Genomic DNA, 27,174 nt, shown 5'->3' on the forward strand with positions numbered 1-27,174 from the left:
ATCGTGGAATGGAGGTCTTTTGCTTTGCTTCCTGCCTGTCTTCACAACTGGGGGAAGCTCAAACTTCCCCAGTGTTGTCCATGGTGATCAAGTGGTGAATGTCTGATCTGGGGATGATGCAGCATTCAAATTCAGTTCCCTTTCACAGAATCAGAGTGAAGGTGGGGACAGGAGGACGAGTTCCCAAACATCTGCTCCAGTCGGATGAGGAGTATGTATTAGGGTTTTCTTTGCCCAGATGACAAACAGTGGACCCTAAGACAAATCTATTCTTCCTTTTCACGTTTGTATTTAGCGGAGGCTTTCACTTTTCTTCTTCTTTAATTTCTGTGCAACTGTATCCATTTTGAATTATGCGTATAATCATAATGCCTATTTTACAAACTATTTAGACTCCAAGATGTTAGAAGTGTGGTCATCAGTTCTGCAACTTCAGAGTACTTGATCCCTTGTCCTCTTTTTTTTTGTTTGTACAGAGTGTCAACACAATGATGGTCCTAGAAAGTAATGGCAATCTTGTGCTCTACACTGGCATTATTCGGGTAGGTTACCACGATAATATTAGCGAAGGATTCCCACCCTGTATAGTTTCAAGCTATTTACTTTGAAGGTAGAAGTTGCACGTATGGTGGGGAAAGTGATAAAAAGACAAAAAAAAATATTTGTGTTGCGCCTTTTATGATTTCATTCTGACCTGCAGTTTGCAGCCGATGAAGGACTTTTAAGCTGATGTCACTGTTCAAGGTTTTTGAGAAGATTTGTATTCTAGAGAAGTGCAACAGCCAATTTGTGCAAAGTCTCTTTCCCCAAAAATAAGGATATAATGACCTTATCATCTGCTTTTGTTTTTTAAACTGATGTGGGTTGCAAGATGAATGATGGAATGGAGCTTGGGCCCATGTCCAAGACTCCATGGACGATTATTAAAATATAAACAATATGCAGGTTTTTGGGAAAAAGTCAAGAGTTGGCACTGTCAGTGCTCAAAGAGCTGGTGCAGTAAAGGGACCTGAGAGACAACTTTTGCACATAGTGCCTTTATGGAACAAATTGCTAGAGAAAGTGTTAGAGACGAGTACAATTACAACATTTTACAAGACATTTGGTCAGGTAAATAGGAAAGGTTTCAAGACGTATGAATTAGAATTAGCTTTATTGTCACATGAGTACAGTGAAATGTTCACAAGGCAACACTTAGAGCGGCATGGGCCAAACGCAGGCTATTGGGCCTGTTCCATGTGGGGACACTTGGTTGGCATGGACGAATTGGATCAAAAGGCCCGTTGTCTTGCTGTATGACTCTATGACATGATGGATCGAATGGTCTCCTTCGCAATTGTGGCTGAATTACTAATGCAATTCACATGTTTATCCTTTTTTTTAAAAGAAGAGAAGTAAATCCTATTAAATTTCACCCATTCTGAAAACTTTGACCTCCCCCCCCACCCCACAACTTGCTAACATACTATTCTATATTTGGCATGCACCCTCCAGTCAGAGCCTCACTTGAGAGGGTATTATGTGTGACAGTCAGTGCTTACAAGTGATGCCGGGTGCATACAACAGTTCTGTGTCCCCAACTTGACTCAGTCATACACACACCATTAGGTGTCACTGGATCACAATCTGAGGCAGAAGCTGCAGGGATAATGGAGTTTGCAATCAAAAGTAAAAGTACAGTCAGTTGCAATGAGTTGCTTGATTGATTTGGGTTGCCTCATTTGGATAGCCATATTTTTTGGAAGAAAGTTTAGTTCAGACCCTCATTCTGTTTTGCATATAGGCAGAAATATAAGGGGATGTGTCAAAGTTTTTTGTCGAGTGCTTATCAGAATAGATGCAAAAATGCCAAATTTTGAAAGGAACACAACTTATACTTGCTGACAAACACAGAACTGATCAGTTGCCAAGTCTGATTGTGACTTTGCTGTGGAGAATTGAAGAGAGAGTTATTGTCCCTCATGTTCTGTTTAAGTTTAAAAAAAAGCACAATATCTGGAATGCTGCTTTTTCCTTTGGACTACAGGTCCCCCATCTCATGATGAAGCCTATTTCAGTGTTACCACCGTCGTTTATGCCTTTGTAAATTAATGTATATATGTGTGATATAAATTCTGTTTCCTTTTGAAGGTAGGGAAGGTGTTTATCGCTGGAGTTCCAACTCCCTCACTCTCTGCGTCTAACACACTCCCACGACCTAGCACTCCACTTGGTAGTATCAGTACCCCAGCGAGACCTTCAAGCAGGCACCCTGGTGCATTGGATGAGGTAAGGATATTATCAATTCGTTCACTCAAACATTGCTTAATGGTGTTCTGCTTCAAAATTTTCCTCTTCCAGGAAGTGACCAATGTCAATTGTTAAATTTCTGGATCATGTTTAGCATTTGGTATATAGCAATAGTGCTTTACTATTTGGTGCTATACGGTCAAGTTCTCTTCTGTCAGTGGTCCTCATTAATTCTGCACACGCCCTCACCCCACCCCACCCCACCCCACCCCACCCCAACGCGTACACACACATACACACCCTTAACTCCTTAGAGTTAGGTATTCATTCTTCACTCTGTTCAGCCAACAGATATTTATCAAGGCCGCCAAGGCATACAAGGCCACGTGCTGGTGAATAGGACTAGAATAGTTTAGTTTGAGATTACATTACATTCCCTGCAGTGTGGAACAGGCCCTTCAGCCCAACCAGTCCACACTGACACTCCGAAGAGTAACCCACACAGTCCCATTTCCCTCTGACTAATGCACCTAACACTATGGGCAATTTAGCATGGCCAATTCACCTAGCCCGCACATCTTTGTGATTGTGGGAGGAATCCGGAGGAAACCCACGCAGACATGGAGAGAATATGCAAACTCCACATAGACGGTCACCAAAGGCTGGAATCGAACCCGGGTCCCTGGTGCTGTAAGGCTGCAGTGTTAACCACTGAGCCACCAAGCTGCACCGTGGAAAAATGTTTTTGGAACAATTTGCCATTTTAACTTGTAGATAGCGAATTTTCTCGCAGTCCAGTATTGTTTCTGGCTGGTGAATGTTATTTAGACTACTGAGAAGCAAAAACACCTCCCTGTAAGGTACAATTGCTATTTTTCCAGACATTTTAAGGCAATTAAGTCAGTGACAGGGTTTTGTGTGTATATAATTATTCATTGGAGTTTGTTTGTTTCTTAATCCAAAGGCTGTGTGGCCATCCCCGGTACCTGAGCTGAATGATTCCACAAAGATTCAGGACTCGTACATGGATGACTGCACCTTCCATCAGATTGGAACATACATTCACTCCCTGCGGGATCCTGTCCAAAACAGAGTTACCCTGGTAAGGTAGTTTTGTGCACCTGGTCAGTAGAAGCTTTGGCAGTCCAGGTTTCCGGCAATTATCATGAAGCTGGAGAGTTCAGGCTCTGCTTAGATTTAGATTAGATTACTTACAGTGTGGAAACAGGCCCTTCGGCCCAACAAGTCCACACCAACCCTCTGAAGAGCAACCCACCCAGATGTGCTCAGCATTTTCCTATCGCAGCCAGGTTAGTGGGCAGCTATGATACGGGGCACAAATACAGAACCTGGAAAAACTCAGCAGAGTGGCATGGTGGCTTAGTGGTCAGCACTGCTGCATCATAACGCCAGGAACCCGGGTTCTCTTCCAGACTTGGGCGACTGTCTGTGTGAAGTTTTCACGCTCTCCCCGTATTTGTGTGAATTTCCTTTGGGTGCTCGGTCGTCTTCCCTCAATCTAAAAATATGCAGGTTAGGTAGATTGGCCATGCTAAATTGCCCATAGTGTCCAGGTATGTGCAGGCTAGGTGAATTAGCCATGGGAAATGCAGGAATAGGGTTGAGGACTGACTCTGGGTGGGATGTTCTTCAGAGGGTTGGTGTGAGTTTGATGGGCTGAATAGCCTGCTTCCACGCTGTAGGGATTCTATGATTCAGTAATTCTAGGTCTGGCAATAGCTGTGTACAGAGAAAGAAATTTAATTTGTTGCGTCAGATGGGACTGTTCTTCAGAATAAATCTTAGAAAAGTTATCACTGTTTCTGTCTTCATAGGGGCTGCCAGACTTTGAGTGTCTCCAGTGTTTGTTTCACATTTCCAGGATCTGCATTGTTTTATCTTTATTTACAAAATGGGGCACGTTGGATATGGATCTTACTGTCCCAGACATTACTGTCTGTCGGGATTCTAATCCATCATATAACTGTTGTCTCTTGGTAATGAAGTATGTGCTGACAGGCAAGGAAAGAGCCACACATATTTTCTCAGGCCACTTAAAATGCTTTCCATTTTATTTAGCTTCTGTAAAGTCCATCTAATGTAGAAATAAAGAAAACTCTGCATTTATGCCAGGTCTTTCATGACCCCAGAATGCTCGAAAGAGTATTTTATAACCAACACGTTTTTTGAAGTGTACTAAATATCATAATGTGGGAAGTACAGCAACCAGTTTGCACACTGCAAGATCCCACAGACAGAAATAAGAAGAATGGCAACGTTGATTGAGAGATCAATAGCAGCTAGGACACTGGGGCAGGCTCCAATATACGTTTGAATGGTGCCGTGAAATCTCTAATGTCCACTTGAGGGAGCTGAGAGGACCTGGATTCAATGTCTTATTTGAAAGATGGCACTTTGACTGTGCATTGTTCCATCAGGTCTGCCCCACCAGCCTAGATTTTGTGCTCCAGTCTGTAAGTGAGACTTGAACCCGCTGCCTCCACGGTTCAAGAAGAGTGTGCTACCGCTGAGCGATAGCTGATGCACTGTGTAAAAACTGCTCAGCTTTTTTTTAATTTCAAAAATATACTTTATTCATAAATGATTTGATGGTCTGTACATTGGATCATGCCATACATATGTCCATATTTACAAACACAGATTCGACTTTATTCTTGTCCTTTACAATCCTGTGCATTTTTTCAATCTTGTATATATACATATATTTGGCTGAGGCATCAGCAGAGCCCAAAAAAAAACGTCTGTATGGGCCCCCTGTTCTTCTTTCGGCAGGCCGATCTTACACGGTGGTCTTTCCCCACCGCGCCTTGGCGGCAGCTGCCCCAAGCTTCAGCGCGTCCCTCAACACGTAGTCTTGGACCTTGGAATGTGCCAGTCTGCAACACTCGGTCGGGGTCAACTCCTTCAGCTGGAAGATCAACAGGTTTCGGACCGCCCAGAGAGCGTCCTTCACCGAGTTGATGATCCTCCAGGCGCAGTTAATGTTCGTCTCGGTGTGAGTCCCGGGGAACAGGCCGTAGAGCACGGAGTCCCGCGTCACGGCGCTGCTCGGGACGAACCTCGACAAGCACCACTGCATTCCTCTCCAGACTTCCTCTGCATAGGCACATTCCAGAAGGAGGTGTGTGACAGTCTCGTCCCCCCCGCAGCCACTTCGAGGGCAGCGTGCGGTGCGGCAGAGAGTCCGGGCGTGCATAAAGGATCTCACAGGCAGAGCCCTTCTCACCACCAGCCAAGCCACGTCTTGGTGCTTGTTGGAAAGTTCTGGCGATGAGGCATTCTGCCAAATGGCTTTGACAGTCTGCTCAGGGAACCGCTCGACAGGATCCGCCCTCTCCTTTTCCCGAAGGGTCTCAAGGACGCTACGTGCTGACCACTTCCTGATGGACTTGTGGTCAAAGGTGTTTTTCCTCATAAATTTCTCCACGAAGGACAGGTGATACGGAACGGTCCAACTACTCGGAGCGTTCCGCGGCAGCGAGGCCAGGCCCATCCTTCGCAACACCGGGGACAGGTAGAACCTCAGTACGTAGTGACACTTGGTGTTTGCGTACCGGGGATCCACGCACAGCTTGATGCAGCCACACACAAAGGTGGCCATCAGGGTGAGGGTGGCATTGGGCGTGTTTTTTCCCCCATTGCACCGGTCTTTGTACATAGAGTCTCTTCGGACCCGGTCCATCTTTGATCTCCAAATGAATTGGAAGATGGCCCGGGTGACTGCGGCGGCACAGGTCCTGGGGATAGGCCAGACCTGTGCCACATATAGCAATACTGAGAGGACCTCACACCTGATGACCAGGTTTTTTCCCGCGATGGAGAGCGACCGTTGCCCCCATCTGCCTAGTTTCTGTCTCATCTTCCTGATCCGCTCCTCCCAGGTCTTGGCGCACGCCCCAGCCCCCCCGAACCAAATACCCAGCACCTTCAGGTGGTCAGTCCTGACGGTGAAGGGGATAGAGGATTGGTCGGCCCAGTTCCCGAAGAGCATGGCCTCGCTCTTGCCTCGGTTTACCTTGGCCCCCGAGGCCCGTTCGAACTGGTCGCAGATGCACACGAGTCTGTGCACGGACAGCGGATCCGAGCAGAAAACAGCGACGTCATCCATGTACAGGGAGGCCTTAACCTGCAGGCCCCCGCTGCCAGGAATAGTCACCCCTCTCAGGCTCGCATCCTTCCTGATGGATTCGGCAAATGGCTCTATGCAACACACAAACAAGGCGGGTGAGAGGGGGCATCCCTGCCTGACTCCAGATCTTACAGGGAAGCTATCTGATTCCCACCCATTGATTGAGACTGCACTGACAATGTTGGTGTAGAGCAGTCTGATCCAATTTCCGATTCCCTCCCCAAAGCCCATTTTGGAGAGGACATCCCTCATATATGTATGCGATATCCTGTCAAAGGCTTTCTCCTGGTCCAGGCTGATGAGGCAGGTGTCCACCCCCCTGTCCTGCACGTAGGCGATCGTATCCCTGAGGAGTGCGAGACTCTCAGAGATCTTCCTGCCCGGTACAGCACAGGTTTGGTCCGGGTGGATCACCGATCCCAGAGCAGACCTGACCCGGTTGGCGATGACCTTTGACAGGATTTTGTAGTCTGCATTTAACAGTGAGATCGGTCTCCAATTTCTAATTTCCTCCCTCTCCCCCTTCCGCTTGTAGACGAGGGTGATGATGCCTTTCCTCATGGATTCACTCATGGTACCTGCCCGGAGCATACTGACATACACCTCCAGCAGGTCCTGGCCGATCAAGTCCCACAGAGCGGAATAAACCTCGACCGGTAAGCCGTCGCTTCCGGGAGTTTTATTCTTTTCGAAGGACTCGAGGGCCTTGGTCAGTTCATCCAGAGATAGCGGCTGGTCCAGCCTCTCTCGTGTTCCGTCATCTAGGACCTCCGTGATAGAGGACAGGAACGACTGGGAGGCCGCGCTGTCGGTCGGCTTCGAGTCATACAGGCTGGCGTAGAAGGATTTGCTGATCCTCATGACGTCAGCCTGAGATGACGTTACCGAGCCATCTTCTTTCTTCAGGCTGCTGAGCACGGAGCTCTCTTTGTGCACCTTCTGGAAGAAGAAACGTGAGCACGTCTCGTCCTGCTCCACCGAGCGGACCCTGGACCGGAAGATTATCCTGGAGGCCTCCGAGGCAAAGAGCGAGGCTTGCTGGCCCTTCACCTCCTTGAGGTCCTCAGTGACATCCACCCCCATCGTCTGCAGCAGGAGCAGGTTCTGCATACTTTCCTGGAGCTGGGACAGTTTTCCCCGCCTCTCTCTCGCCTCCTGGACACCTTTGAGGATAAAGAACCTCTTGATGTTCCCTTTTACCGTTTCCCACCAGTCCGCTGGAGACTCAAAGAGGGGCTTCACGGTTCTCCAACCTGCGTAATCCCTCTTGAGCTCTTCGATGTTTCCCGGGGTCAACAGCTTAGTGTTCAGTTTCCACGTTCCCTTGCCCGCCCGCTGTTCGTCCTGTAGGTGACAGTCGGCCAGCAGGAGGCAGTGGTCAGAGAAGAACACCGGCTTGACGTCGGTGGATCTGACCGAGAGCGTTCGGGACACAAACAGGTAATCTATCCTTGAGCGGATAGACCCGTCTGCCCGTGACCAGGTGTATCTACGCTGCGCTCCGTCTGCAGGGGCGCTGAAGACGTCGTGCAGCTTGGCGTCTTTGACCGTTTCCATCAGGGCCCTGGACGTATCGTCCGGTTTACTGTCCCCCCCCGCCGGATCGTCCATCAGCATCAATGATGCAGTTGAAGTCTCCGGCAGAATGACCGGCCTGGACGTAGCCAGCAGCAGTGGAAGCTGTTGCAGGACGGCCAACCGTTCACTCTTACCCACTGGGGCGTACACGTTGATTAGTCTCACGGGAGCGTTTCTGTATTTAACATCCGCGACGAGGAGGCGCCCGCCCACCACCTCCTTAACCTCGGAGATGGTGAAGTTGCCTCCCCGCAACAGGATACCCAGGCCGGAGGCGCGGCTATCGTTGCCCCCCGACCACACTGACGGCCCGTGGGCCCACAAGCTCGACCATCTCCTGTAACTGCTGAGGTGCGGTATCCCACACTCCTGCAGAAACAGGACATCTGCTTTGACGTTGGCCAGGAAGGCCAGCGTTGAAACACATCGCGTAGCCGCTTTAATGCTACGTACATTTATGCTGGCAATTTTAAACCCCATTTTAACAGTTTGCGGGGTTACCAGTGTCCATTTTCTTCTGGTCTTGCTCCAGTGGGGTAGCTGCGTGCATCCCCGTGGTGACAGCAAACTGCTGGACCTTCCCAGGGCTGAGGTAGTTGTCCGGCTCCACGCTGGAGTCATTTCCCCGCTCTGGTGTCATCGTGTCGGACCCAGGGTCCTCATCGCCCCGTTCTCCATCTGACAGCAGGGCTGTCACTGGGACGCTGCTCCCAGTTCCCTGGAGCTGTGGGCCGGTGGGTACCCCTTGGTTCTCACCGGGTAGGGGGAGGCCTTCACCCATCCCCTCAGAGGGATCGTCTTTTCCTTCTTGGGCGGTGTTGCCCTCCTTTCTCCCCACGGCGCTCTGCCTCTTCCTCCGGAGGCGACCCTTCTTGCGCCCGTCCTCACCCTCGGAGGAGCTGCCTGTATCCTCCTCTTGGAGGTGTCTCTTCCCCCTTCGCTTGGTGGCTTTGGGGCCCTCGAGAGGTTTCCTTTTCCTGTTTTTAACGATAATCCACTGCTCTGCCTCCTTTGATCCCTCCTCTTCCATTTCCTCCATCTGTCTTGCAGGAGCTTGGGTCGGCTGCTGCATCTCCCCGCTGTCTGCTGCCTGCTCCTCTACAACTTTCCCTTCCTTCTGGGTGCCTTCAGGTACCGTTCCTTTGCTGATTCGCGGTACCTCGTTAGACTTTGTCGGTCCGCGGCTCGTGTTGCCACCTCCGGCCATCTGTGCGTAGGTGGCGGCTCCTCGTCTTGGGCAGGCCTTGTACATGTGGCCCGCCTCCCCGCACAGGTTGCAGCTCTTTTCCTCCCGACAGTCCTTTGTCAAGTGACCCTCCTGTTTGCAGTTCCTGCAGATGGTCACTTTGCAATCCACCGCCACGTGTCCCGACTTCCCGCAGGTTCGGCACACTTTGGGCTGCCCTGCATATGTCAGGTAGCCTCTGCTCCCTCCGATTGCGAAGCTTGAGGGTGGGTGGAGGATGTTCCCACTGTCATCGGCCCTCAGAGTTACCTTGACCTGCCTCTTACTGGTCCAGATCCCAAAGGGGTCGATCACATCGGTGGCTTCTCCCTCGACTTGGACGTACCTTCCCAGGAAGGTCAGGACATCAGCCGCTGGAACGTAGGGGTTGTACATATGGATTGTAACAACCCGGTTCCTCTGTGCAGGAAGCACACACAATGGTGTCGCCGACAAGATGGAGAACAGCGGCTCCCCTTCCTTCTCCTTGAAGACCTTCAGGAGCTGTTCGCACTGCTTCACGCTTCTGAAGGTCACATCGAAGTAGCCTGCCCCAGGGAAAAACTGCTCAGCTAGCTATGTTTGAATGAATGAATTGCTGCAAGTCATACCTAAGATGACACCATAAGTGGCCTGTATACTTTTCACTGTATTCATTTGAGTACATGTGACAATAAAGCTAATTCTGATTAAAGTTCATCCAGTGTAGTGGGGTGCTTGCCTGCCAGCCTCACTGGGATATTAACGCTGCCAGATGGAATGCAAGGCCTAGATATTGTGTTAGACACAGATAGTTTTAATTTATTTCTGTAAAATCAAAGCATTGTTTGTGTATGTCTTCACCCAGCTTCCAATGTTGATTATTTTGTGTCTTTCTCTTCAGGAAATGAATAACGGGAATTTACTTAGGATCACGACACCTGAAATAACGAACTCTCAATTGGGTAAGAGTCAACAGATCTTAATATTTTTTTGGTGAGAGCAGTGTATTTAAACGCATGTTAATCACATGAAAACTTCCTGCAAATCAGATTATGAAATGAGTACATCTTTGGCACTAAGTACTTCACTGAATGTCATGGCAGAAGATTGATCAACAAATCAAAATGTTTTGTTTAACTTCCGACAGTGAAAAAATGCTTGCAAGCAATAAAATATATCCTTCCAAAAGAGGTTGCAGTGCAAGTTTTAATCAAGTGGTACAATGCGTACAATGCACCGGGTGGACCCAACTATCATTCCGAGTGGAACATGTTTGTGATTTGTCTCATGAACATGATGGGCTACAATACAGATAGACTCACGTGGACACGCAATGTAAGTGCACCTTCCAAATTATTTTGGCAGCTTTAGATTTGGGGAGAATTACAGATTCTGTAAAGTTATGCCCCTTTCACACAGGGTATTAATATGGTCAAAATACATGTTGCTTTAAAAAAATGCTTTCAAAATGCAGCAGAATTGCAGCCTGTAGCACACCCTTTATTGAACAGGAATAAGCTTGATTTCAGTCAGGGATGTGCAGTTGAGGAGCAAGTATTGATGCAATTTATTAAAATGTGTTAGCAAGACTTGAATTTGAAATGTGACCTCGAAAGTTTATTTGAAAAGCTATACAAAGGGGATTTTGAGACTCTCTGTGATCACTCATGTCATGCTGACAGGGAAAGTCCCCTATCGCTGAGGTTGCAATATAAACTCATCATTTTAGCACTGATATTTTCAACACAGGATTCTTGTTTTAATAGATGACAAAGCTTTTGTTCTCAAAATGTAGAGAAGAAGCAGCATTAAACATGTCTGTCAGGATCATTCTTTAGACTGAGGAGGGGAGAAGGTGGCATAGTGCTCAGGTCATCGGTGTAGTAACCCAGAACCCCCAGGTTAATGTTATAGGTTCAGATCCTCCGTAGAAGATGATGAGATTTGATCTCACTAACATTTGGAATTTAAAGTTGCCATTGTTGACAATCATAAAACCCATCTGTTTGCTAACATCCTTGAGGGAAGGAAATCTGGTTATATCTGGTCTGGGCTGCAAATGACTCCAGACCCAGAGCAATGTGCTTGATCCTATCTGCCCTGGTCAGCTGGTCAGTACAAAGGCAAATAGCGACGGGCAGTGCAGTTATGTGACTTTAAAAAAGGAATGAAACTGAACAGATCACCTGGTATCAACCGAGGCACCAGAAATTGCAAAGACAATCCCGTTGGTGTAAAATCGTGGTGTAAATTGCTAATATCTGTGGCCTGTGCCAGAATTGGGGGAGCTGTCTCACAGACTGGTCAAGCAACAACCTGACATAGTCATATTCATGGATAATACCTTACAAACAATGTCCCAGGCACCTATGGAAGTGTTGGCACTGTGACGTACAGCTATGATGACCTGGGAGTCATCCACATTAAATCTGGACCTCATGAAATCTCTTTGCATCAGGTCCGACATGAACAAGGAGACCTCCTGCTGATTACCATCTATACAGTCCACCTTCAGCCGATGAAACAGTGCTCCTCCCATGTTGATTTCATCCTCATTAATCTGCCTGCCACAGAAGTATGTCCACTCATGACAGTAAGAGTGATCACTGCACATACTTTATGGAAACCAGATCCATTCTTCACACTGCGGATGCAGTCTATCATGTTGTGTGACACTATCACTGTGCTGCGTGGCACAAACCTGGAACAGATTGTAGGCCATTAGTAGCAGCAATCTGCAACCTCACAGACTGGCAGATTGCCCACTCTACAATTACTACCAAGTCAGGAGATCAGTCCTGGTTCACAAACATTTCAGGAACAGCACCAAATATTGAGGTGTCAACTTTGTCAAACTCCAACTCAGGCCTACTTGGATTAAATTGTGGAAACAGCTTGCAGGAGACACACAACTAACTGATTGAATCTGAGCTCTGCAGTCACAGTGAGCAGTTAAACAACTAACAGGATGTGAAAATACCCCTATCCTCATTGCACACATCAGCACAGAAGATAAGACTGACTCATTTGCCATAATCTTTAGCCAGAAGTGCCAAGTGGATGATCCATCTCTGCCTCCTCCAGAGGTCCTCCATATCACAGAGACCAGCCTTCAACCAATTGATTCACCATGTGACATCAGGAAAAGGTTGGAGGCACTAGATCCTCAAAGGCTATGGGCCCTGACAACGTTCTGACAATCGTACTGAAGACTTGTGCTCTCGAACTAGCTGCATCAATGACCAAGCTGTTCCAGTACAATTAAATACAGCAGTGTGGAAAATTGCCCAGATATGTTGTACATGAAAAGCAGGACAAATCCAATCTGGCCAGTTACTGCCCGAACAGTCTATTTTTCAACCATCAATAAAGTGATGGAAGGTATTCTTGACAGTGCTATCAGGCAGCACTTGCAAAGGAATAAGCTACTCAATAACATTTAGATTTGTTAGTGGCTTATTTGCAGCCTTAGTACAAACATGGACAAAAGAGCTGAATTACAGAGGTCAGGTGAGAGTGACTGCCCTTGAAAGCAAGGCTACATTTGACCGGGTGTGGCATCAAGGAGCCCAGCAAAACTGGAATCAATGGGAATTGGAGGTTGTTGGGGATTCTCTAAGGAAGATGGTTGCCGTTTTTGGAGGCAAGTCATCTCAACCTCTGGACATTATTGCAGAAGTTTCTCAGGGTAATATCCCAGGCACAACCATCTTTAGCTGCTTCATCAATGATCTTCCCTCCATCCAGAGATGTTCTCTGAAGACTGCACAATGTTCACCATTTGTGATCCCTCAGATACTGAGCAATATCCAGGTCATTTGACTAAATGGCAAGTAACATTGCTTGGCACTTGTGTTACACAAGTGACCATTTCCAAAAAGGGAAGCTCTCATCATCACTCCTTGACATTCAATGGTGGAACCATTGCTGAATCCCCCACTATCAAGATCTTGGGAGTTTCCGTTGATCAGAAAATGACTTAGACCAGCCATGTAACTACTGTGACTGCAAGAACAGGTGAGAGACTCCCTTCTTCTCCAGTACACAGTGGTAGCTGTGTGTACCATCTACAAGATGCACTGCAAGATTCACCGAAACACCTGTGACAGCAACTTCCAAACCTGTGACCTCTACCATCGAGATGGACAGGAACAGTTGATGCATACATCAACTCCAAATTTTACAAAAGTTGCTTTTATGAAATACCTTATCACACCATCAGCCTAGAGTTGCCTGTGCTAGCTCTCTGCAAAAAGGAATTAACCTAGTGCCACTCTGCTGCCTTTTCAGATAATAATCTGATTTACTTTTGAAAGCCACAATCAACCCTCCTGCCACCACTCTCTCAGGCAGTTCACTCCAGATCAAAAATATTCATCAGCTTAAAAGAAAATGGCTTTTATTTCTCATGTAGCTGTTGCTTATTTTGTCAGTAAATCTGTGTTCTCTGCTTCTTCATCCTTTTACAGGATGAATGTAAGGAATAAGGTCAGAAGACAATGTGGCGTATGGAGCCTGCTCCTTCCTTCGCTATGATCATGGCTGATCATGGGCTGCAACTCCTCCTCACTCCCTGTATCTCATGAAACCTTGCAATGTTAAAAATCTGTGTCTCAGCCTTCTATACAAGGATAGAACACCCATAGTCCTCCAGGGTAGACAATTCCAAAGATTCACTATCCTTTGTGTGACGAAATTTCAGACAAACTTATAGGCCCTTAATCCTATAATGTTCTATGCTAGTGGAAATAATATTCCTGTATCTACATTGTCAAGCCCCTTCATAGTCTTAAATGTGTCGACTTGTTCATCTTCAATCTTTTAAGCTCTAACATAATGGCATGCATTGATAGTTGGATAACAGCAGAAAACGGATAATCAAAATAAATGAATCATTTCTAGTTTGGCATGCCGTGACTTTTGAGGTGATACAAAAATCATTGTTTCAGCTATTCACAGTTTTTGCATATGATTTGGACTTGCTGACCAAAAGTGATACTTCCAAATTTGCTGACAAGACCAAGTTAGGTGGGAATGTGAGTTCTGAGGAGGACAGAAAGAGGCTTCAAAGGGATTTAGACAGGCTGAATGAATGTGGTGTGAATATATTAAGTAGAATATCATGTGGAAATCATTAAATTATTCATTTTGGTGGGTAAAAACAGAAATTCAGTGTGTTTCTTAAATGGTGAGAGATTGGAAAGTGTTGTTGTGCAAAGGGATCTGGCTGCCCTTGTTCATATGTCACTGGAAGCTAGCAGGCCAAGAGGTTATACAGGGCTAAGAAGTTTTCTGCAATTGTCTCGAATCTCGGTGAGACCAAACTTGAAATATCGTTACAGTTTTGGTGTCTTTACCTTGCGATAGAGTGAAAGCAATGAAGGTTCACCAGGTTGATTCCTAGGGTGGTGGGGTTGTCCATTGAGAAGACTATGCTCGTACAATCTACAGAATAAAAGAATAGGAGGGATTCTGTTGAAACATATAAAATGAAAAAGCAGATCTTTCAAGGTAGTAATCTCAGGACTGCCACATGAGCCATGGGTAAACTATGGTCAATAAAATTGAGGAGTTAAATACAAGGCTAAAAGATTGGTTTGGTTGGAATGAGCTTCAGTTTATGTGTCTCACAAGTACCAGTTCTGGAATAGAAGGGAACTATTCCACTGAGACAGGCTGCTCATGAATCATGGTGTGCCCAGGGTCCTGGTGAATCAATTAACTATGACTGTAGAGAGAGTTTTAATCTCATTGACTTGGGGAGGGGGCTTGGGAGAGGGGAAATGTAGCTGACAAAGCATGCAGATATGGCAGTATTACAGGGCAGGTTTTGGATAATGATCAAAAAGCCAAAGAACAGCGGATGCTGGAAATCAGAAACTAAATCAGAAATTGCTGGAGAAACTCAGCAGGCCTGGCAGCATCTGTGGAGAGAAAGCAGAGATAACATTTCGGGTCCAGGGTTCCACATAATGAGGGAAAATGGCATGAGGATAGGTGACTATTAGAACAGATGGCAGAACAGGCTCACGTGGCTGTGCGGTCTACTCCTGTTCCGACTTCCTATGTTGAACTTACTCAGTCTCTCATCACAGAACAATCTCTTCACTCCAGGAACCAAATTGGTGAACCTTTGCTGTACTGGTCTATCCCTATCCTTAATTATGGAGACTAAAATTGCACAGAATATTCCAGACCCTGTGTAACTGGAGCTAGATTTATTTATTTTTGCACTGCAGTTCCTATGTGATAAAGGCTAATATGACATCTGCCTTCCTAATTGCTTGCCACATCTCTTTGCTAATTTTTAGTGTTCTTTGTTCAGATGCAGAAAAGTTCCTGTGAACATCAAGTTTCACATCTTTTAAAAATTTTGCTTTTCTGTGTTAGTTACCAAAGTGAATAACCTTACCCTTCCCCATATTGTATTCCATTTGCCAAATTGTTGTCCAATCACTTAAGCTGTCTTTATCTTTTTACAGCTTTTTGGAGTCTCTCATATAGCATGGTGGCTCAGCGATTAGCACTGCAGCCTCACAGCGCCAGGGACCCGAGTTCAATTCCAACCTCGGATGATTGTCTGAGTGGAGTTTGCATATTCTCCCCGTGCCTGTCTGGGTATCCTCCGGGTGCTCCGGTTTCCTGCCACAGTCCAAAGATATGCAGGTTAGTGAATTGGCCACGCTAAATTGCCCATAGTGTTCAGTGATTTGTTGGTTGGGTACATTAGTCAGGGGAAATGTAAACTAATAGGGTGGTGGGATGCTCTTCAGAGGTTAGTGTGGGCATGTTGGGCCAAATGGCCTGTTTCCACACTGTAGGGATTATATGATTCCGTGATTCTAACTTGTATTCCCTCCAACATTTGTGTCATTAGAAAATACAGATACGTTACTCTGACTCTTCATCTAAGTCACTAAGAAAGATTGTAAGCAGCTGAGACTATGTTACTGCTTCTTGCAGTTCTCCACTAGCTAAACAGTAAGTACCCAAAATGTGTTGGACAGTGGCAGGGGCTGAGGACCTTCATTGCTACCTTCTTGATCCCCTTTCCTACCAGACTTGAAGTCCCACAGAGCTCAAAATATTGCACGTTTTTGGGATGTAGCAATCATTGAAAAATTAGTCTAAAGCAATTGTGACAATAATTAAATGTCCTTTTAATTCACACAGCTTGACTTAGAAGGTTCTCTGTCCCCTGTGATTGCTGCCAAAAAAGCCAGGCCTTCAGATGTTGGCTCAGAAGAGGTAAGGAAATCATACTTTGACTATTTCAATGGGAAACAGCGTGTAAACGGCTGTTTTGTTCAAGACGAATTTCCATTGCATGTGAAATATTTGCACTTGAATTGTGTAATATCCTAGTGGTTGTGAGCCCCAAGGTCAAGATTTAAAATTCTGCCACATGCCATTCAGACTGGTCATTTGGAACCCAAGCCTCGTTTGTTGTGAACATCCAATTCAAGGAAAGGGAATGTTTACCCAGTCAGACCTGTGTGTCATTCCAGACTCCTGCAACAATTGAATAATCAAGGAAGTTGGAATGTGCATTAAAATCTGTCTTATCAGATCACAAACAACAAAGCTACTTCAATGTAGATAAGAAAACCTCCTTAAGTTCATTTGGGAACACCGACATCCAACAGTGTCCAAAATGATTTGAAAGTTTTTGCCTCATTGCCCTATTTGGATGCCCATTTCTCATGTTGATCACTCTTGTTATCAAATTAGAATTGGAAATTCCTTTCAACCATTTCTTTGTGTGTTGTGTTCTTCCTGCCTTTAAGCACGCTCTATCTTTGAGTCACCTCGTTTCTTACCAGTTGTTGACCATATGACTCCTGGATATTTGTTCACCTTTTCACTTGAAGAGGAACCGTAGCCTTGCAGAGGAGAAATGCAATTATTCTCAGTATTTCCATTTCTACAATTGGTCGTCATGCTGCAGTAACTAGTAATGGAAAAAATAAACCCAATGCAAATTGACGCAACAGAGAAGCAGATTATCTGAAGTGTAATTTTTGCAACCATGTACTTTCGCTACAGTATGTGTGACTCTATTTGAAAACCTAGTAGTTGCATTGGAGGAGCAACAAAATTGGCTATATAAAGTATAAATTTGCTGTGGGAAATGCTGTTAGGTAAATGACAATCCAGTCATGGTGTTGTCCCGAACAAGCCGATCTTGTCCAGAAAGACCTTTTTTATTTGCGCTTATGTAAGAAAGACGCAGAGACTTATAAGGCTCACTGGCTTCAATTCAAATACATGTTTTTTATTATTTTCAGGACTGGGAATACCTGCTTTCGTGTGACTATCATCATAATTTTGAGTCTCACCTTTTAGCTGGTGTGCTGCATTTAGACCCTTTAGAGGTCTTGCATCCCAAAGAAGAGACATTTCCAAACCTTGGATTGGATTCAACCACTTTACTTTACAACCACATTCCTGCCATTTTCTTTGTGCTACACTTGATCTATGAGGAGCTAAAGCTGGATAATCTGATGAGGGAAGGTGCACGTTCACTTGTCATTCTCTTGTATCAGCTGGCAAGGTAAGTATCCCTCCTGTGGAGAGAATAGAACCAGGGGACACTTTGGCAGATACTTAGTTTCAGATTGTGAATACTAGACTTATTTCATTGGACTGTGGAGACAATTTTATAATTCTTTCTAAGTTTAGTGGCTTGAAACTTATACAAATCTGATGGCCTAAACCATTTTGTTTTCAAACAGTTCCAGATTTAAGAATCCAATTGTCTTTTAGGTTCAAACAGACCAGCTCCAGAGTTGATTGCAAGCCATTGGACTTTGTATTTAAGAGTTAAGTTCTTCTCTTCTGTGGCTACTGCAGTTATGTTCATACCTGACTGTCCTTTGAGAGGGGGTAAGCAGTGTTTCCCAATACCCTCATAGCTTTGAGAGAGAGATGGGTACTACAGGAGCCAGACTGCTTAATATCTCCCTCCAATTCTCATTTTGATTTAGTCCCTCACTCTTTTTCTACCCTACCTTTATGTTATTACTGCACTGCCTCTAGTGGATGATGCTTGTAGTTTATTTCTGTAAGTATTCAAATGAGGTATATGGTGATAGTCTATTTTTCAAAAAAAAACAGGACTGAGTTCTTCAGAAGTGCTGTGGTGCAGTGGTAGTATCCCTCCCTCTGAACAGGAAGCCCCAGGTTCAAGTTACGTCTGCTCCACATATTTGTCATAACACCTCTGAACAAGTTGATTAAAAATATCTAAGAGCTAAGTTCTGACGGGCCAGAAAGACTCAATTCAAGCCCTCGTCTAAACAGGTTCATTTGGAAAAAAAAGACCACTTTCTTCTAAATCAAAGTGAGAATTTGAGGAGGAGATGATGTCGTCCATGTCCCTGAAAGCTGTGAGGATGCTGGTGAACACTGTGTACTCTCGCTCCAAGGGCAGTCAGACATGAACGTAACTGCAAGAAAACAAAACTCAACTGTTAAAACCAAACGTCCAGTGCGCCTCACTGATTTGTAAGGACTCTGGTGGCACAGTGGTAGTTAGGTATATTCCAGGCTGAAATCTTCAGATTTTCGATCAGTAGGGGAATCAAGGCAGGAAAGTAGAGCTGAGGATAATGAGATCTGCTGTTGAACGGTGGAGCAGATTCAGTGGGCTGAATGGCCTGTTTCTACTCCTAGGTCTTACAGCACCCCTATGCCTGGGCCAGCTTCAAGCCCCACCCTGCTTTAGGCACACATCATTGACATGCCTGAACATGTTGATAAATAAGAAGAGTTAAATTCGTAAAGGCTCTTGCAACACAGTGGTAGTATCCCTATCTCTGCGCCAAAACGTCTAGGTTCACTGCCCCTGAAGTGCATCACAGCGTGTGTGGACAGGTCGATTTAAAACAAAAGATTTTGAGGTTTTCTGTGGAGCAGTTGTTCAGCAATTTTGGGGGTTGACTCGAAAGGTGGTGGTTCCAGACCATCCAGGGATTTAAGTTTTGCTCCCATCAGCTTTCGTTGACACGTTGTTCTGCAAGAGAAACAGAAGGGACTTTTGTGGTTCAGTGGTAGTGTCCCTATCTCAGAGCCAGGAAGCATGGGTTCAGATCCCACCTGCTCCAGAGGTGTGTCATAACGTCCCTGAGCAGTTTGATTAGAAATTGATAGGAAACAGCTGAGTTCTTCCCCAGTGGTGCATTGGTCTCCGAACAGGGAAAGTGGCCAGAAAGGAAACAAAGATTTGTACCATTTTATAGATTGAATAAAATCTTTGTAAATCTCTGGAAGTCTTTTGCTGCCTGATTTGCTGTACAAATATTGGCATATCAAATCAAACTAACATGAAGATTTCTATCCAAACTCACCTGGGTTGGTTACTCCCCAAATTAAACCTCTTCCACTTCAGTGACTAGCTTGCCTGAACTAACCTTTCTCGCTTCTGAACTGAATTCCTGATTCTCCTGAACGGAGACTTTGAACCTTCTGATCTGAAATTCAAAACAAAACTTAAAACATTTTGGTCTGTTGTTAACACAGCAGTGTGAATATTCCATCTATTAATACGACAGAGGTCCTCCCAGACGACAATCACATACTTTCCTGGGATTGATGCATTTAGGTTACTCTTCAACATGATTTTCTGAACTCTTTTGAAAATAAAACTTCATAGAACCATCCCAAATCTGTCTACTCTATTATAAAATCCAAATCCCGTAACATAATATATATATATATATATATATATATATTGCATATGGTTCATCACATTAGATGCAGCTTAGAGAAGATTCATTCAGCTTATTGTTCGTTGAAGGGCTTCTCCAACCACAAAGGATTGAGAAGATTGGGCCTATACCCCTTGAAGTTTAGAAGAATGAGGGGTAATCTCATTGAATTGTAAGAGCTGGTGTGGATCCTTAATTGGGACAGTAGTGAAGGATGTTTTAAGAACGGGAAGACTGCCTTTGAATTCATTTAAGAATTTGCTTTCTGTCTGATGGCTGCTAGTCAACTTCTACAGAAAACAGTGGAGGCAAGCTGATTGACCTGATTGAAGGCAGAGTTTGCTAGATTTCTGATAGACAAGGAGTTTGAGGTTTAAGTTTATATGGAAGCTGACAAGCCAATTGATATACAACCAGATAAGCCGTGACCTTATTGAATGGGTAGTAGAGCGGGCTAGAAGGGCTGAATGGCCTACACCTGCTCCCAAATCCAGTGTTCCTTTGATGAGAATGTCCACTTTTTATGTAAAAAGGGAACCATGTAATTAATTAGGCTTTTTATATAAGTCATGAATGCAATTAGAAAAACATATTTTTCCACATTTTTCATAGTCATTTATTGCTGTGATGCTTGTTACCTCAGTCTAAGTAAAAACTCGTTATTTTCTTCATCCTTGGAATATAGAATTTCAAGTTGAATACTTTATTTCAACAGTAGTACTGACATAACTCATTGAAAGTATCGCTGAGAAAAAGCAGCTGACTGTTGAAGTTTTCAGTCTTTTCTTCATTGAAAGTGTAATCCACAGTTTGGTTTGTATCATCTGACAGAGATTTGAAGTTGGACATGTACATGGATTCTTATTGGAGGGACTACCCTTTATTGGTGAAGGCTTTGAAACAAACGTGTAAAATCGATCAAGGTAACACACTGCTTTTCTTGGCCATCTGGAATGTAGGGTTTCTTTTGCAAGGTTTGCAGTGAAGTAATATCTGCCTTTGAACTTCAAACATGGGAGGTTTCTTCAGGGTGGGATTCCTGAGGGCAAACTGATCTGTCTGAGGCCCAGAAGCAACTGCATTGAAATCTGTCATTAACTTATATTTTAAAAACTACATAACACATAACTACTTGCACATGTTAGTTTCAATTTTAATTCATTGTTACTTCATATTAGTCTGGCAAGAAAGAACTATCACAAACCTCTATTTTTGGGACTGATGACAACTCATTTCTGCGACGTTGGCAATGAAAGCATAGCAGACCACATGATGTACACATTATCAAGGATTATAGGTTGAAGGACGGAGGAATGTGCTGACCTGATTGAGGCCATGCCAGTAACTGTGGAGCAATGGGTTGAATGAACTCCATCTGGGCCTTTATTACTCTCGCTTTCCAAAAGCTTAACTGGAAGTTGGTCAGAAAGGAATGTGATTGGGAGGAAGTTTAAATGTAAAACAGAGACAGTTTGTCAGCGAAATGAACTTTGCCGTGGCTGAGCTCAGCCATGGCCCAGGCTTGAATCTGAGATTTTCTTGGGAGGGAACCCTTCTGTCTTGATTGTTGTGCGGTGCCCATTCATCCGTTGTCGTAGCCTTTGCTCGGTTTCCCCAATGTACCATGCCTCCGGGCATCCTTGCCTGCAACATATAAGAGAGACAACGTTGGCTGAGTGACATGTACAAGGTGGGAGGTGTTCCCACGCGTAATGGTGGTATCTATGTCCACAATCTGACAAGTCTTGCAGCGTCCACCGTGACAGAGTTGTATGGAGTTGTCCTGAGAGCTGGGCAGTTTGCTACGAACAATGATCTGTTTGAAGTTTGGCGGTTGTTTAAAGGCAAGTAGTGGAGGTGTGGGGAAGGTCTTGGTGCGGTGCTCATCCTCATCGATAATGTGTTGCAGGTCACGAAGAACATGGCGTAACTTTTCAGCCCCTGGGAAATACTGAACAACGAAGGGTACCCTGTCAGTTGCAGCCCGTGTCTGTCTCCTGAGGAGGTCATTACGGTTCCTTGCTGTGGCACGTCAGAACTGGTTGTCGATGAGTTGAGCATCGTACCCCGTTCTTGTGAGGGCATCCTGGAGTACTTCCAGGTGTTCGTCACGTTCCTCCTCATCTGAGCAGATCCGGTGTATGCGTAGGGCTTGTCCATAGGGAATGCCTGTTTTAATATATTTTGGGTGGAAGCTGGAGAAGTGCAGCATTGTGAGGTTGTCTGTGGGTTTGCGGTAGAGTGTGGTGCTGAGGTGTCCGTCCTTGATGGAGACGCACGTGTCCAAGAATGAGACAGATAGTCGAGAGTAGTCCATGGTGAGTTTGATGGTGGGATGAAACTTGATGTCACTGTGTAGTTTTATCAATGACTCCTCGCCATGGGTCCAGAGGAAGAAAATGTCATCAATGTACCTGGTGTACAGTGTCGGTTGGAGATCCTGCATAGAGAAGAAATCTTGTTCAAACCTATGCATAAAAATGTTGGCATATTGGCTTTATCCTCGATCATATAGTCTTCACCTTTGACAACCAATTCTTCATCCAGACACATGGAACAGCCATGGGAACCAAATTTGCACCCCAATATGCCAACCTTTTGTTGTGTAATTTTTAACTTTAAATACCCTTGATTTTGACATTGCACCAGTTGACGAATCTGAAAGGAAACTTGATTTATTTGATTGTCACACGTATCTTATTATAAAATACAGTGAAAATTCTTGTATATTGTCGCCACTGTCTGACACCAACTTAAAACACAGAAAAATACATCAAAAATAGAATATGAATGCAGAAAAATGAATAAATAAAGAAAACTTGTTACTAGCATAAAGTTGTAGAACCTCTATAAAGATATTAAGATTTTAAGATCTTGCTTCTTTAACACAGCACAAGCAAGACTAATGCACCAGCCGCCTTTCCTCACTGTTGAACCTCCAAGCATCTATCAGTGGCTAAGTTCTTGTCTAAATGGTGACATCATGTCCCCTTTCCCTTACCTGCCTGGCATCTGTGAAAGAACAAAATTAATCGTGCAGGTAAGTCAGCATTTTGCCATGGTTTTCAGTTGCTTTATTGTTTAGGAGCAATAATGGGGGATTTAAGACATTTATGCCATCTACAAGTTACCATTTAAACTGTGCAATGTTTTCAGCAAGTCTGCATCTTGTTTCTCTTTCAAATTTGTAAGTGATTTGGCAAAATGGGTCAACGCCTTGATGTTCCTCCATTTAATCTTTCTTCCCTGTTATTTTGAACTTGTTTCATTAGATATGGAGCCAGCAGATCCTGTGCAAAATCCATTGATTGTCATCTGTATGTTCTCAGGTCCCATGGGCTGGGGCACACACATTGCTATCTCTTCTTGATCTTGTAATATTCTGTATACTTCTTAATCATCCAAATTTCTATTTCTGACCTCAAGTATTGTCATCTTTGGAGACAGAGAAAATGTGATTATCAAGGCACATTTCTAAACTTATCTGGTGCGCATAGATATGATTAACTTGAATAATTTGTTTACTATTGAAGTGGGTAAGCACTGTCAGTTAGAAGTGGTAGTGCTCATGCACAGTTTGACATTTCTGTAGACATTTTTATGCGTTTTACAAGATTAAATGTTCACTGAAGCAATCCCTTCGTATGAATAAAGTATACTCTTGTGGCTCAATTTAACAGAAGCATTGACAATGCATCTTTTATTAGACTTGTTTTTAAAGAAGCAAAATTCTTTGGATGTTGGGACCAAAGGAAGGCTTTTAAATTTATTGCAGAGAGGGAGAGTGCTTGAAACTGCTTCATTCTGAAAGCAATTAAGAATAGCTTTGGAATTAGTCACACATTTTGTTTGTTCCCTGTTTCAGTGTCATGAAATAAATCTGGTGAAAGGCTAGGAGGCCTTTTATGACAGAAAGTTCTTAAAAATGTATTTATTGAATGTCAGTGTCACTGGCTAGGCCAGCTTTCATTGTACATTTTTAATTGCCCTTGGAATTTGTGATCTTTATTTTATTTGTCTCTTTTTATTCTTCTCACTATCACACTATATTTCACAGCAAGAAATTCTGGCTCCCACCGATCTGTTCATTCTGTGTTAATGTTGTTTTAGAGTCAGAGAGTCATAGAGGTTTACAGCGTGAAAACAGGCCCTTTGACCCAACTTGTCCAAGCCGCCCAGTTTTCACAATTAAGTTAGCCCCATTTGCCTGTGTTTGATCCGAATCCCTCCACACTATCCCATCTATATATCTGTCCACATGTTTCTTAAATGACAAAATTGTGCTCACCTCCACCACCAACTCTGGCAGCCCATTCCAGACACCACCCTCTGTGTGAAAAGAATTACCCCTCTGGACCCTTTTGTATTTCTCCCCTCTCACCTTAAACTTGTGCGCTCTAGTTTTAGACTCCCCTACCATGGGGAAAAGCTGTTGGCTATCTACCTTATCTCTGCTTGTATAAGGTCACCTCTCTGTCTCCTACACTTCAGGGCAAAAAAAGTCCCAGCCTACCCAGCCTCTCCTTATAACTCAAACCTTCCAGTCCAGGTAACATCCAAGGAAACCTTTTCTGCACTCTTTTTAGGTTAATAGTATCTTTTTCATGGGCGACCAGAACTTCAGACTCTTGAAGTTTCTTTTTGTCTTGCTCACAGCTTACTACATTTTAAAATTTTGTGTCTTTTGAAGTTATCCCCTGCACAGTCTGGGCCATTAGTGTTTATCAGGAAAGGTAACCATCCTAACTCTGATCCAGAAGAATCTCATTGTATACTTTTCTGCAACTCAGAAAAGGCACTGTTTGGCACTGCGCTGTGTTTCCTGTCCGTCAGCCAACTTTGTATCCACTCCCATGAACTTTGACTATGCTAAGAAATCTATTCAGTAAAACAGCCACAGTTGGGCTCAACTGCAAAAATTGTAAATCGTATCTTGGATATTAAAAGGTAACATGAACTTTGTGCAGAGCCTGCATTCGAAGCAAAGGAAGTGGGTTAATCTTATATTGCAATCCTTGCACCATTTTTGAGAGTTATCCATTTATTTTTTCCATGGGGCGACCACAGCAGCTTGGGCTGTTTTCACAGCAGACAGAAAGTTGAGGAAAGGTTGGGAATTCAAAATTATGAGCGGTTTTGATTAAGTAAACAATGCGAATTGACAAAAGAGTCAGGGGAGGGAGTAGCAAATTCTTACAATCTCAATGCATTGCCTGATCGGCTTCAAAAGTAACATTTAAAACTAATTGAATAAATATTTGAAAAAGGTTTACGGGCAATTGGGGATGCAGGTGTGATTGCATGTAGAGCTCTGTCAGATTACTGGCACAGGTCTGATGGTCCGAATGGTATTCTGTACTCTTTGATTACATTTTATGAGGACGGTTTTCAAACTTACTTAATTGTGGCTTTGGTAATCTCGCACTAAGTTCCTGCTCAATGTCTGATCTTTGTGCAACTGACGGAATTGTGTATTTCTAAGTTGCACCAGATAATGAGTTCAAAATACATTTTAAAAAAAAAGAGTATTGAAGGGGTTGAATCAGTTTGTAAAAGCAGATGGAAACTGTAATCTATGAAGGCGGACAAGAGTATAAAAGCTGCACTATCAGCAAGATGGAACTGACCTTGAGTGAAATACAGCCAATGTCTGTAAAGCCTGTGGGAAAACAACAGATAAATTAAGACACCTGGACGCACAAGAGTACAAATTGCAATATTCATGTTGTAATGTCTTGGAGAAAGATTAGTGGAGGTTGCCTAGCTCATTTGATTGGACGGCTGGTTTGTGATGGAGAGTGATGGCAACAGAGCGGGTTCGTTTCACCGCTGGCTGAGATTAGCATGATGGTCCCATCTTCTCAACTTGGCCCCTCGCCCTGAGGAATGGTGACCTCAAGATTAGACTTGCCACCAGATGTGTTTCCAATGAGAGAGTAACCCTGTGGTCCTATGGGACAATGGCAACTTTACTTTAATGAAGATTTCTATAATCCGTCAGAGGTTAGTTTTACATTCCATGATGACAAGACTGCCTGCTTTCCTGGGTCCCCTCAACAATACCTTAATGTGTCCACATGACAGTATATTTATACTAGTTCTGTCTTGCTTCCATTACTGGTTCAACATTCAGTTAGTTTTTTTTTGCTGCAAAATTTATGAAAGATGTGTAAATTTTGGGGAAAAAAGTCAAATTCCTTCATCTGTGATCACAGAAAAGAAAGAAATGTTAAATTTCAGTGGTTTGCAGCAATCTCGTTTGAAGACTTTGCAATGATAATTATCTACATCCTGTATATTTTTAAATACTTGGGGTGAAGTTGTACTCTGGAATGTATTTCTGAGAACCTCCCTTTCCCGTCACTAAGCAATAGCAAAAACAAAGTAAAATACTTAAAATGTTTGGGAGGAGTTGCACAATTGTTACCCAGCAACAGTGAAGGAATAGTGAGATAAGTCCAAGTTGTAATGGTATGTGGTTTGTAAGAGAATTTGCAGGTGGTAATGATCTCATACAAGTTGATAGTATTCCATTACACTCCTAACTTGTGCATTGTAGATGATAGAGAGGGTTTGGGGAGTCAGGAGGTGAATCACTGCAGAACTCCCAACCTTTGACCTGCTTTTGTAGCGGCAATACTTATGTGGTTGGGCTAATTATATTTCTGGTGAGTGGTGAACATTGTGGGGTGGTGGTTAAATTCTTGGATTCAGAAACTGCCTACTATTTGTGTTGTAAGATGGCTACCTAGCATTCACCAGTCCAAATTTGACCTTTCAGGTCAGGTTCAAGTCTTGATGCAGTCACAGATTGTGCTGAATGTGGCAATCATCAGCAAACATTCCAACTCTAACCTTAAGGTAGATTTAGGATCGATGTAAAACTGATCAAGGCTGGGCCTGGGACACTATCCTGACGAGCTCTAGCCGTTTTCTGGGGTTGAGGTGATTGTCCTCCAACAACCTTTGTCCTCTCTTTGCTGTCTTCAGGATTTAATGGTGGTAATCTGGTGAAGGTTTACGAGTGGAATACTAATACTAAAATGCTAATAGAATCTGAAATTAAGAGCCTAATGATGACCATGAAATCATTGTCATTTGTTGGAAAATTCCATCTGGTTCACTAATGTCTGTTAGGGAAGAAAGCCGCTGTCCTTACCTGGTCTGGCCTACATGTGACTCCAGCCCCTCAGCAATGTGATTGACACTTAACTATCCTTGAATAATTAAGGACGGGCATGAAATTCTGGCCTGGCCAGTAATACCCACATTCCAAGGAGCTTAAAATGGGTTAAATGGTC

General features: G+C 44.1%; 1 protein-coding gene across 3 annotated transcripts in view; it reads left to right on the plus strand.

Annotated features, from left to right (window-relative positions):
* The window catches only part of anapc1 (anaphase promoting complex subunit 1), a 220,408-nt gene that overhangs the window by 42,213 nt on the left and 151,021 nt on the right, over positions 1-27,174 (plus strand). For all 3 annotated transcript variants that reach the window (XM_072551412.1, XM_072551410.1, XM_072551413.1), the window contains exons 13-21: positions 477-542; positions 2,131-2,268; positions 3,194-3,331; positions 10,066-10,126; positions 10,312-10,499; positions 16,338-16,412; positions 17,453-17,718; positions 20,705-20,796; positions 22,765-22,913. In XM_072551412.1, the coding sequence (XP_072407513.1) occupies positions 477-542; positions 2,131-2,268; positions 3,194-3,331; positions 10,066-10,126; positions 10,312-10,499; positions 16,338-16,412; positions 17,453-17,718; positions 20,705-20,796; positions 22,765-22,913 (1,173 nt within the window). The remainder of the gene's footprint in view (positions 1-476; positions 543-2,130; positions 2,269-3,193; positions 3,332-10,065; positions 10,127-10,311; positions 10,500-16,337; positions 16,413-17,452; positions 17,719-20,704; positions 20,797-22,764; positions 22,914-27,174) is intronic.

This window comes from Chiloscyllium punctatum, chromosome 3 (genome assembly GCF_047496795.1).
Source record: "Chiloscyllium punctatum isolate Juve2018m chromosome 3, sChiPun1.3, whole genome shotgun sequence".
In the NCBI taxonomy this organism is placed as follows: Eukaryota; Metazoa; Chordata; class Chondrichthyes; order Orectolobiformes; family Hemiscylliidae; genus Chiloscyllium; species Chiloscyllium punctatum.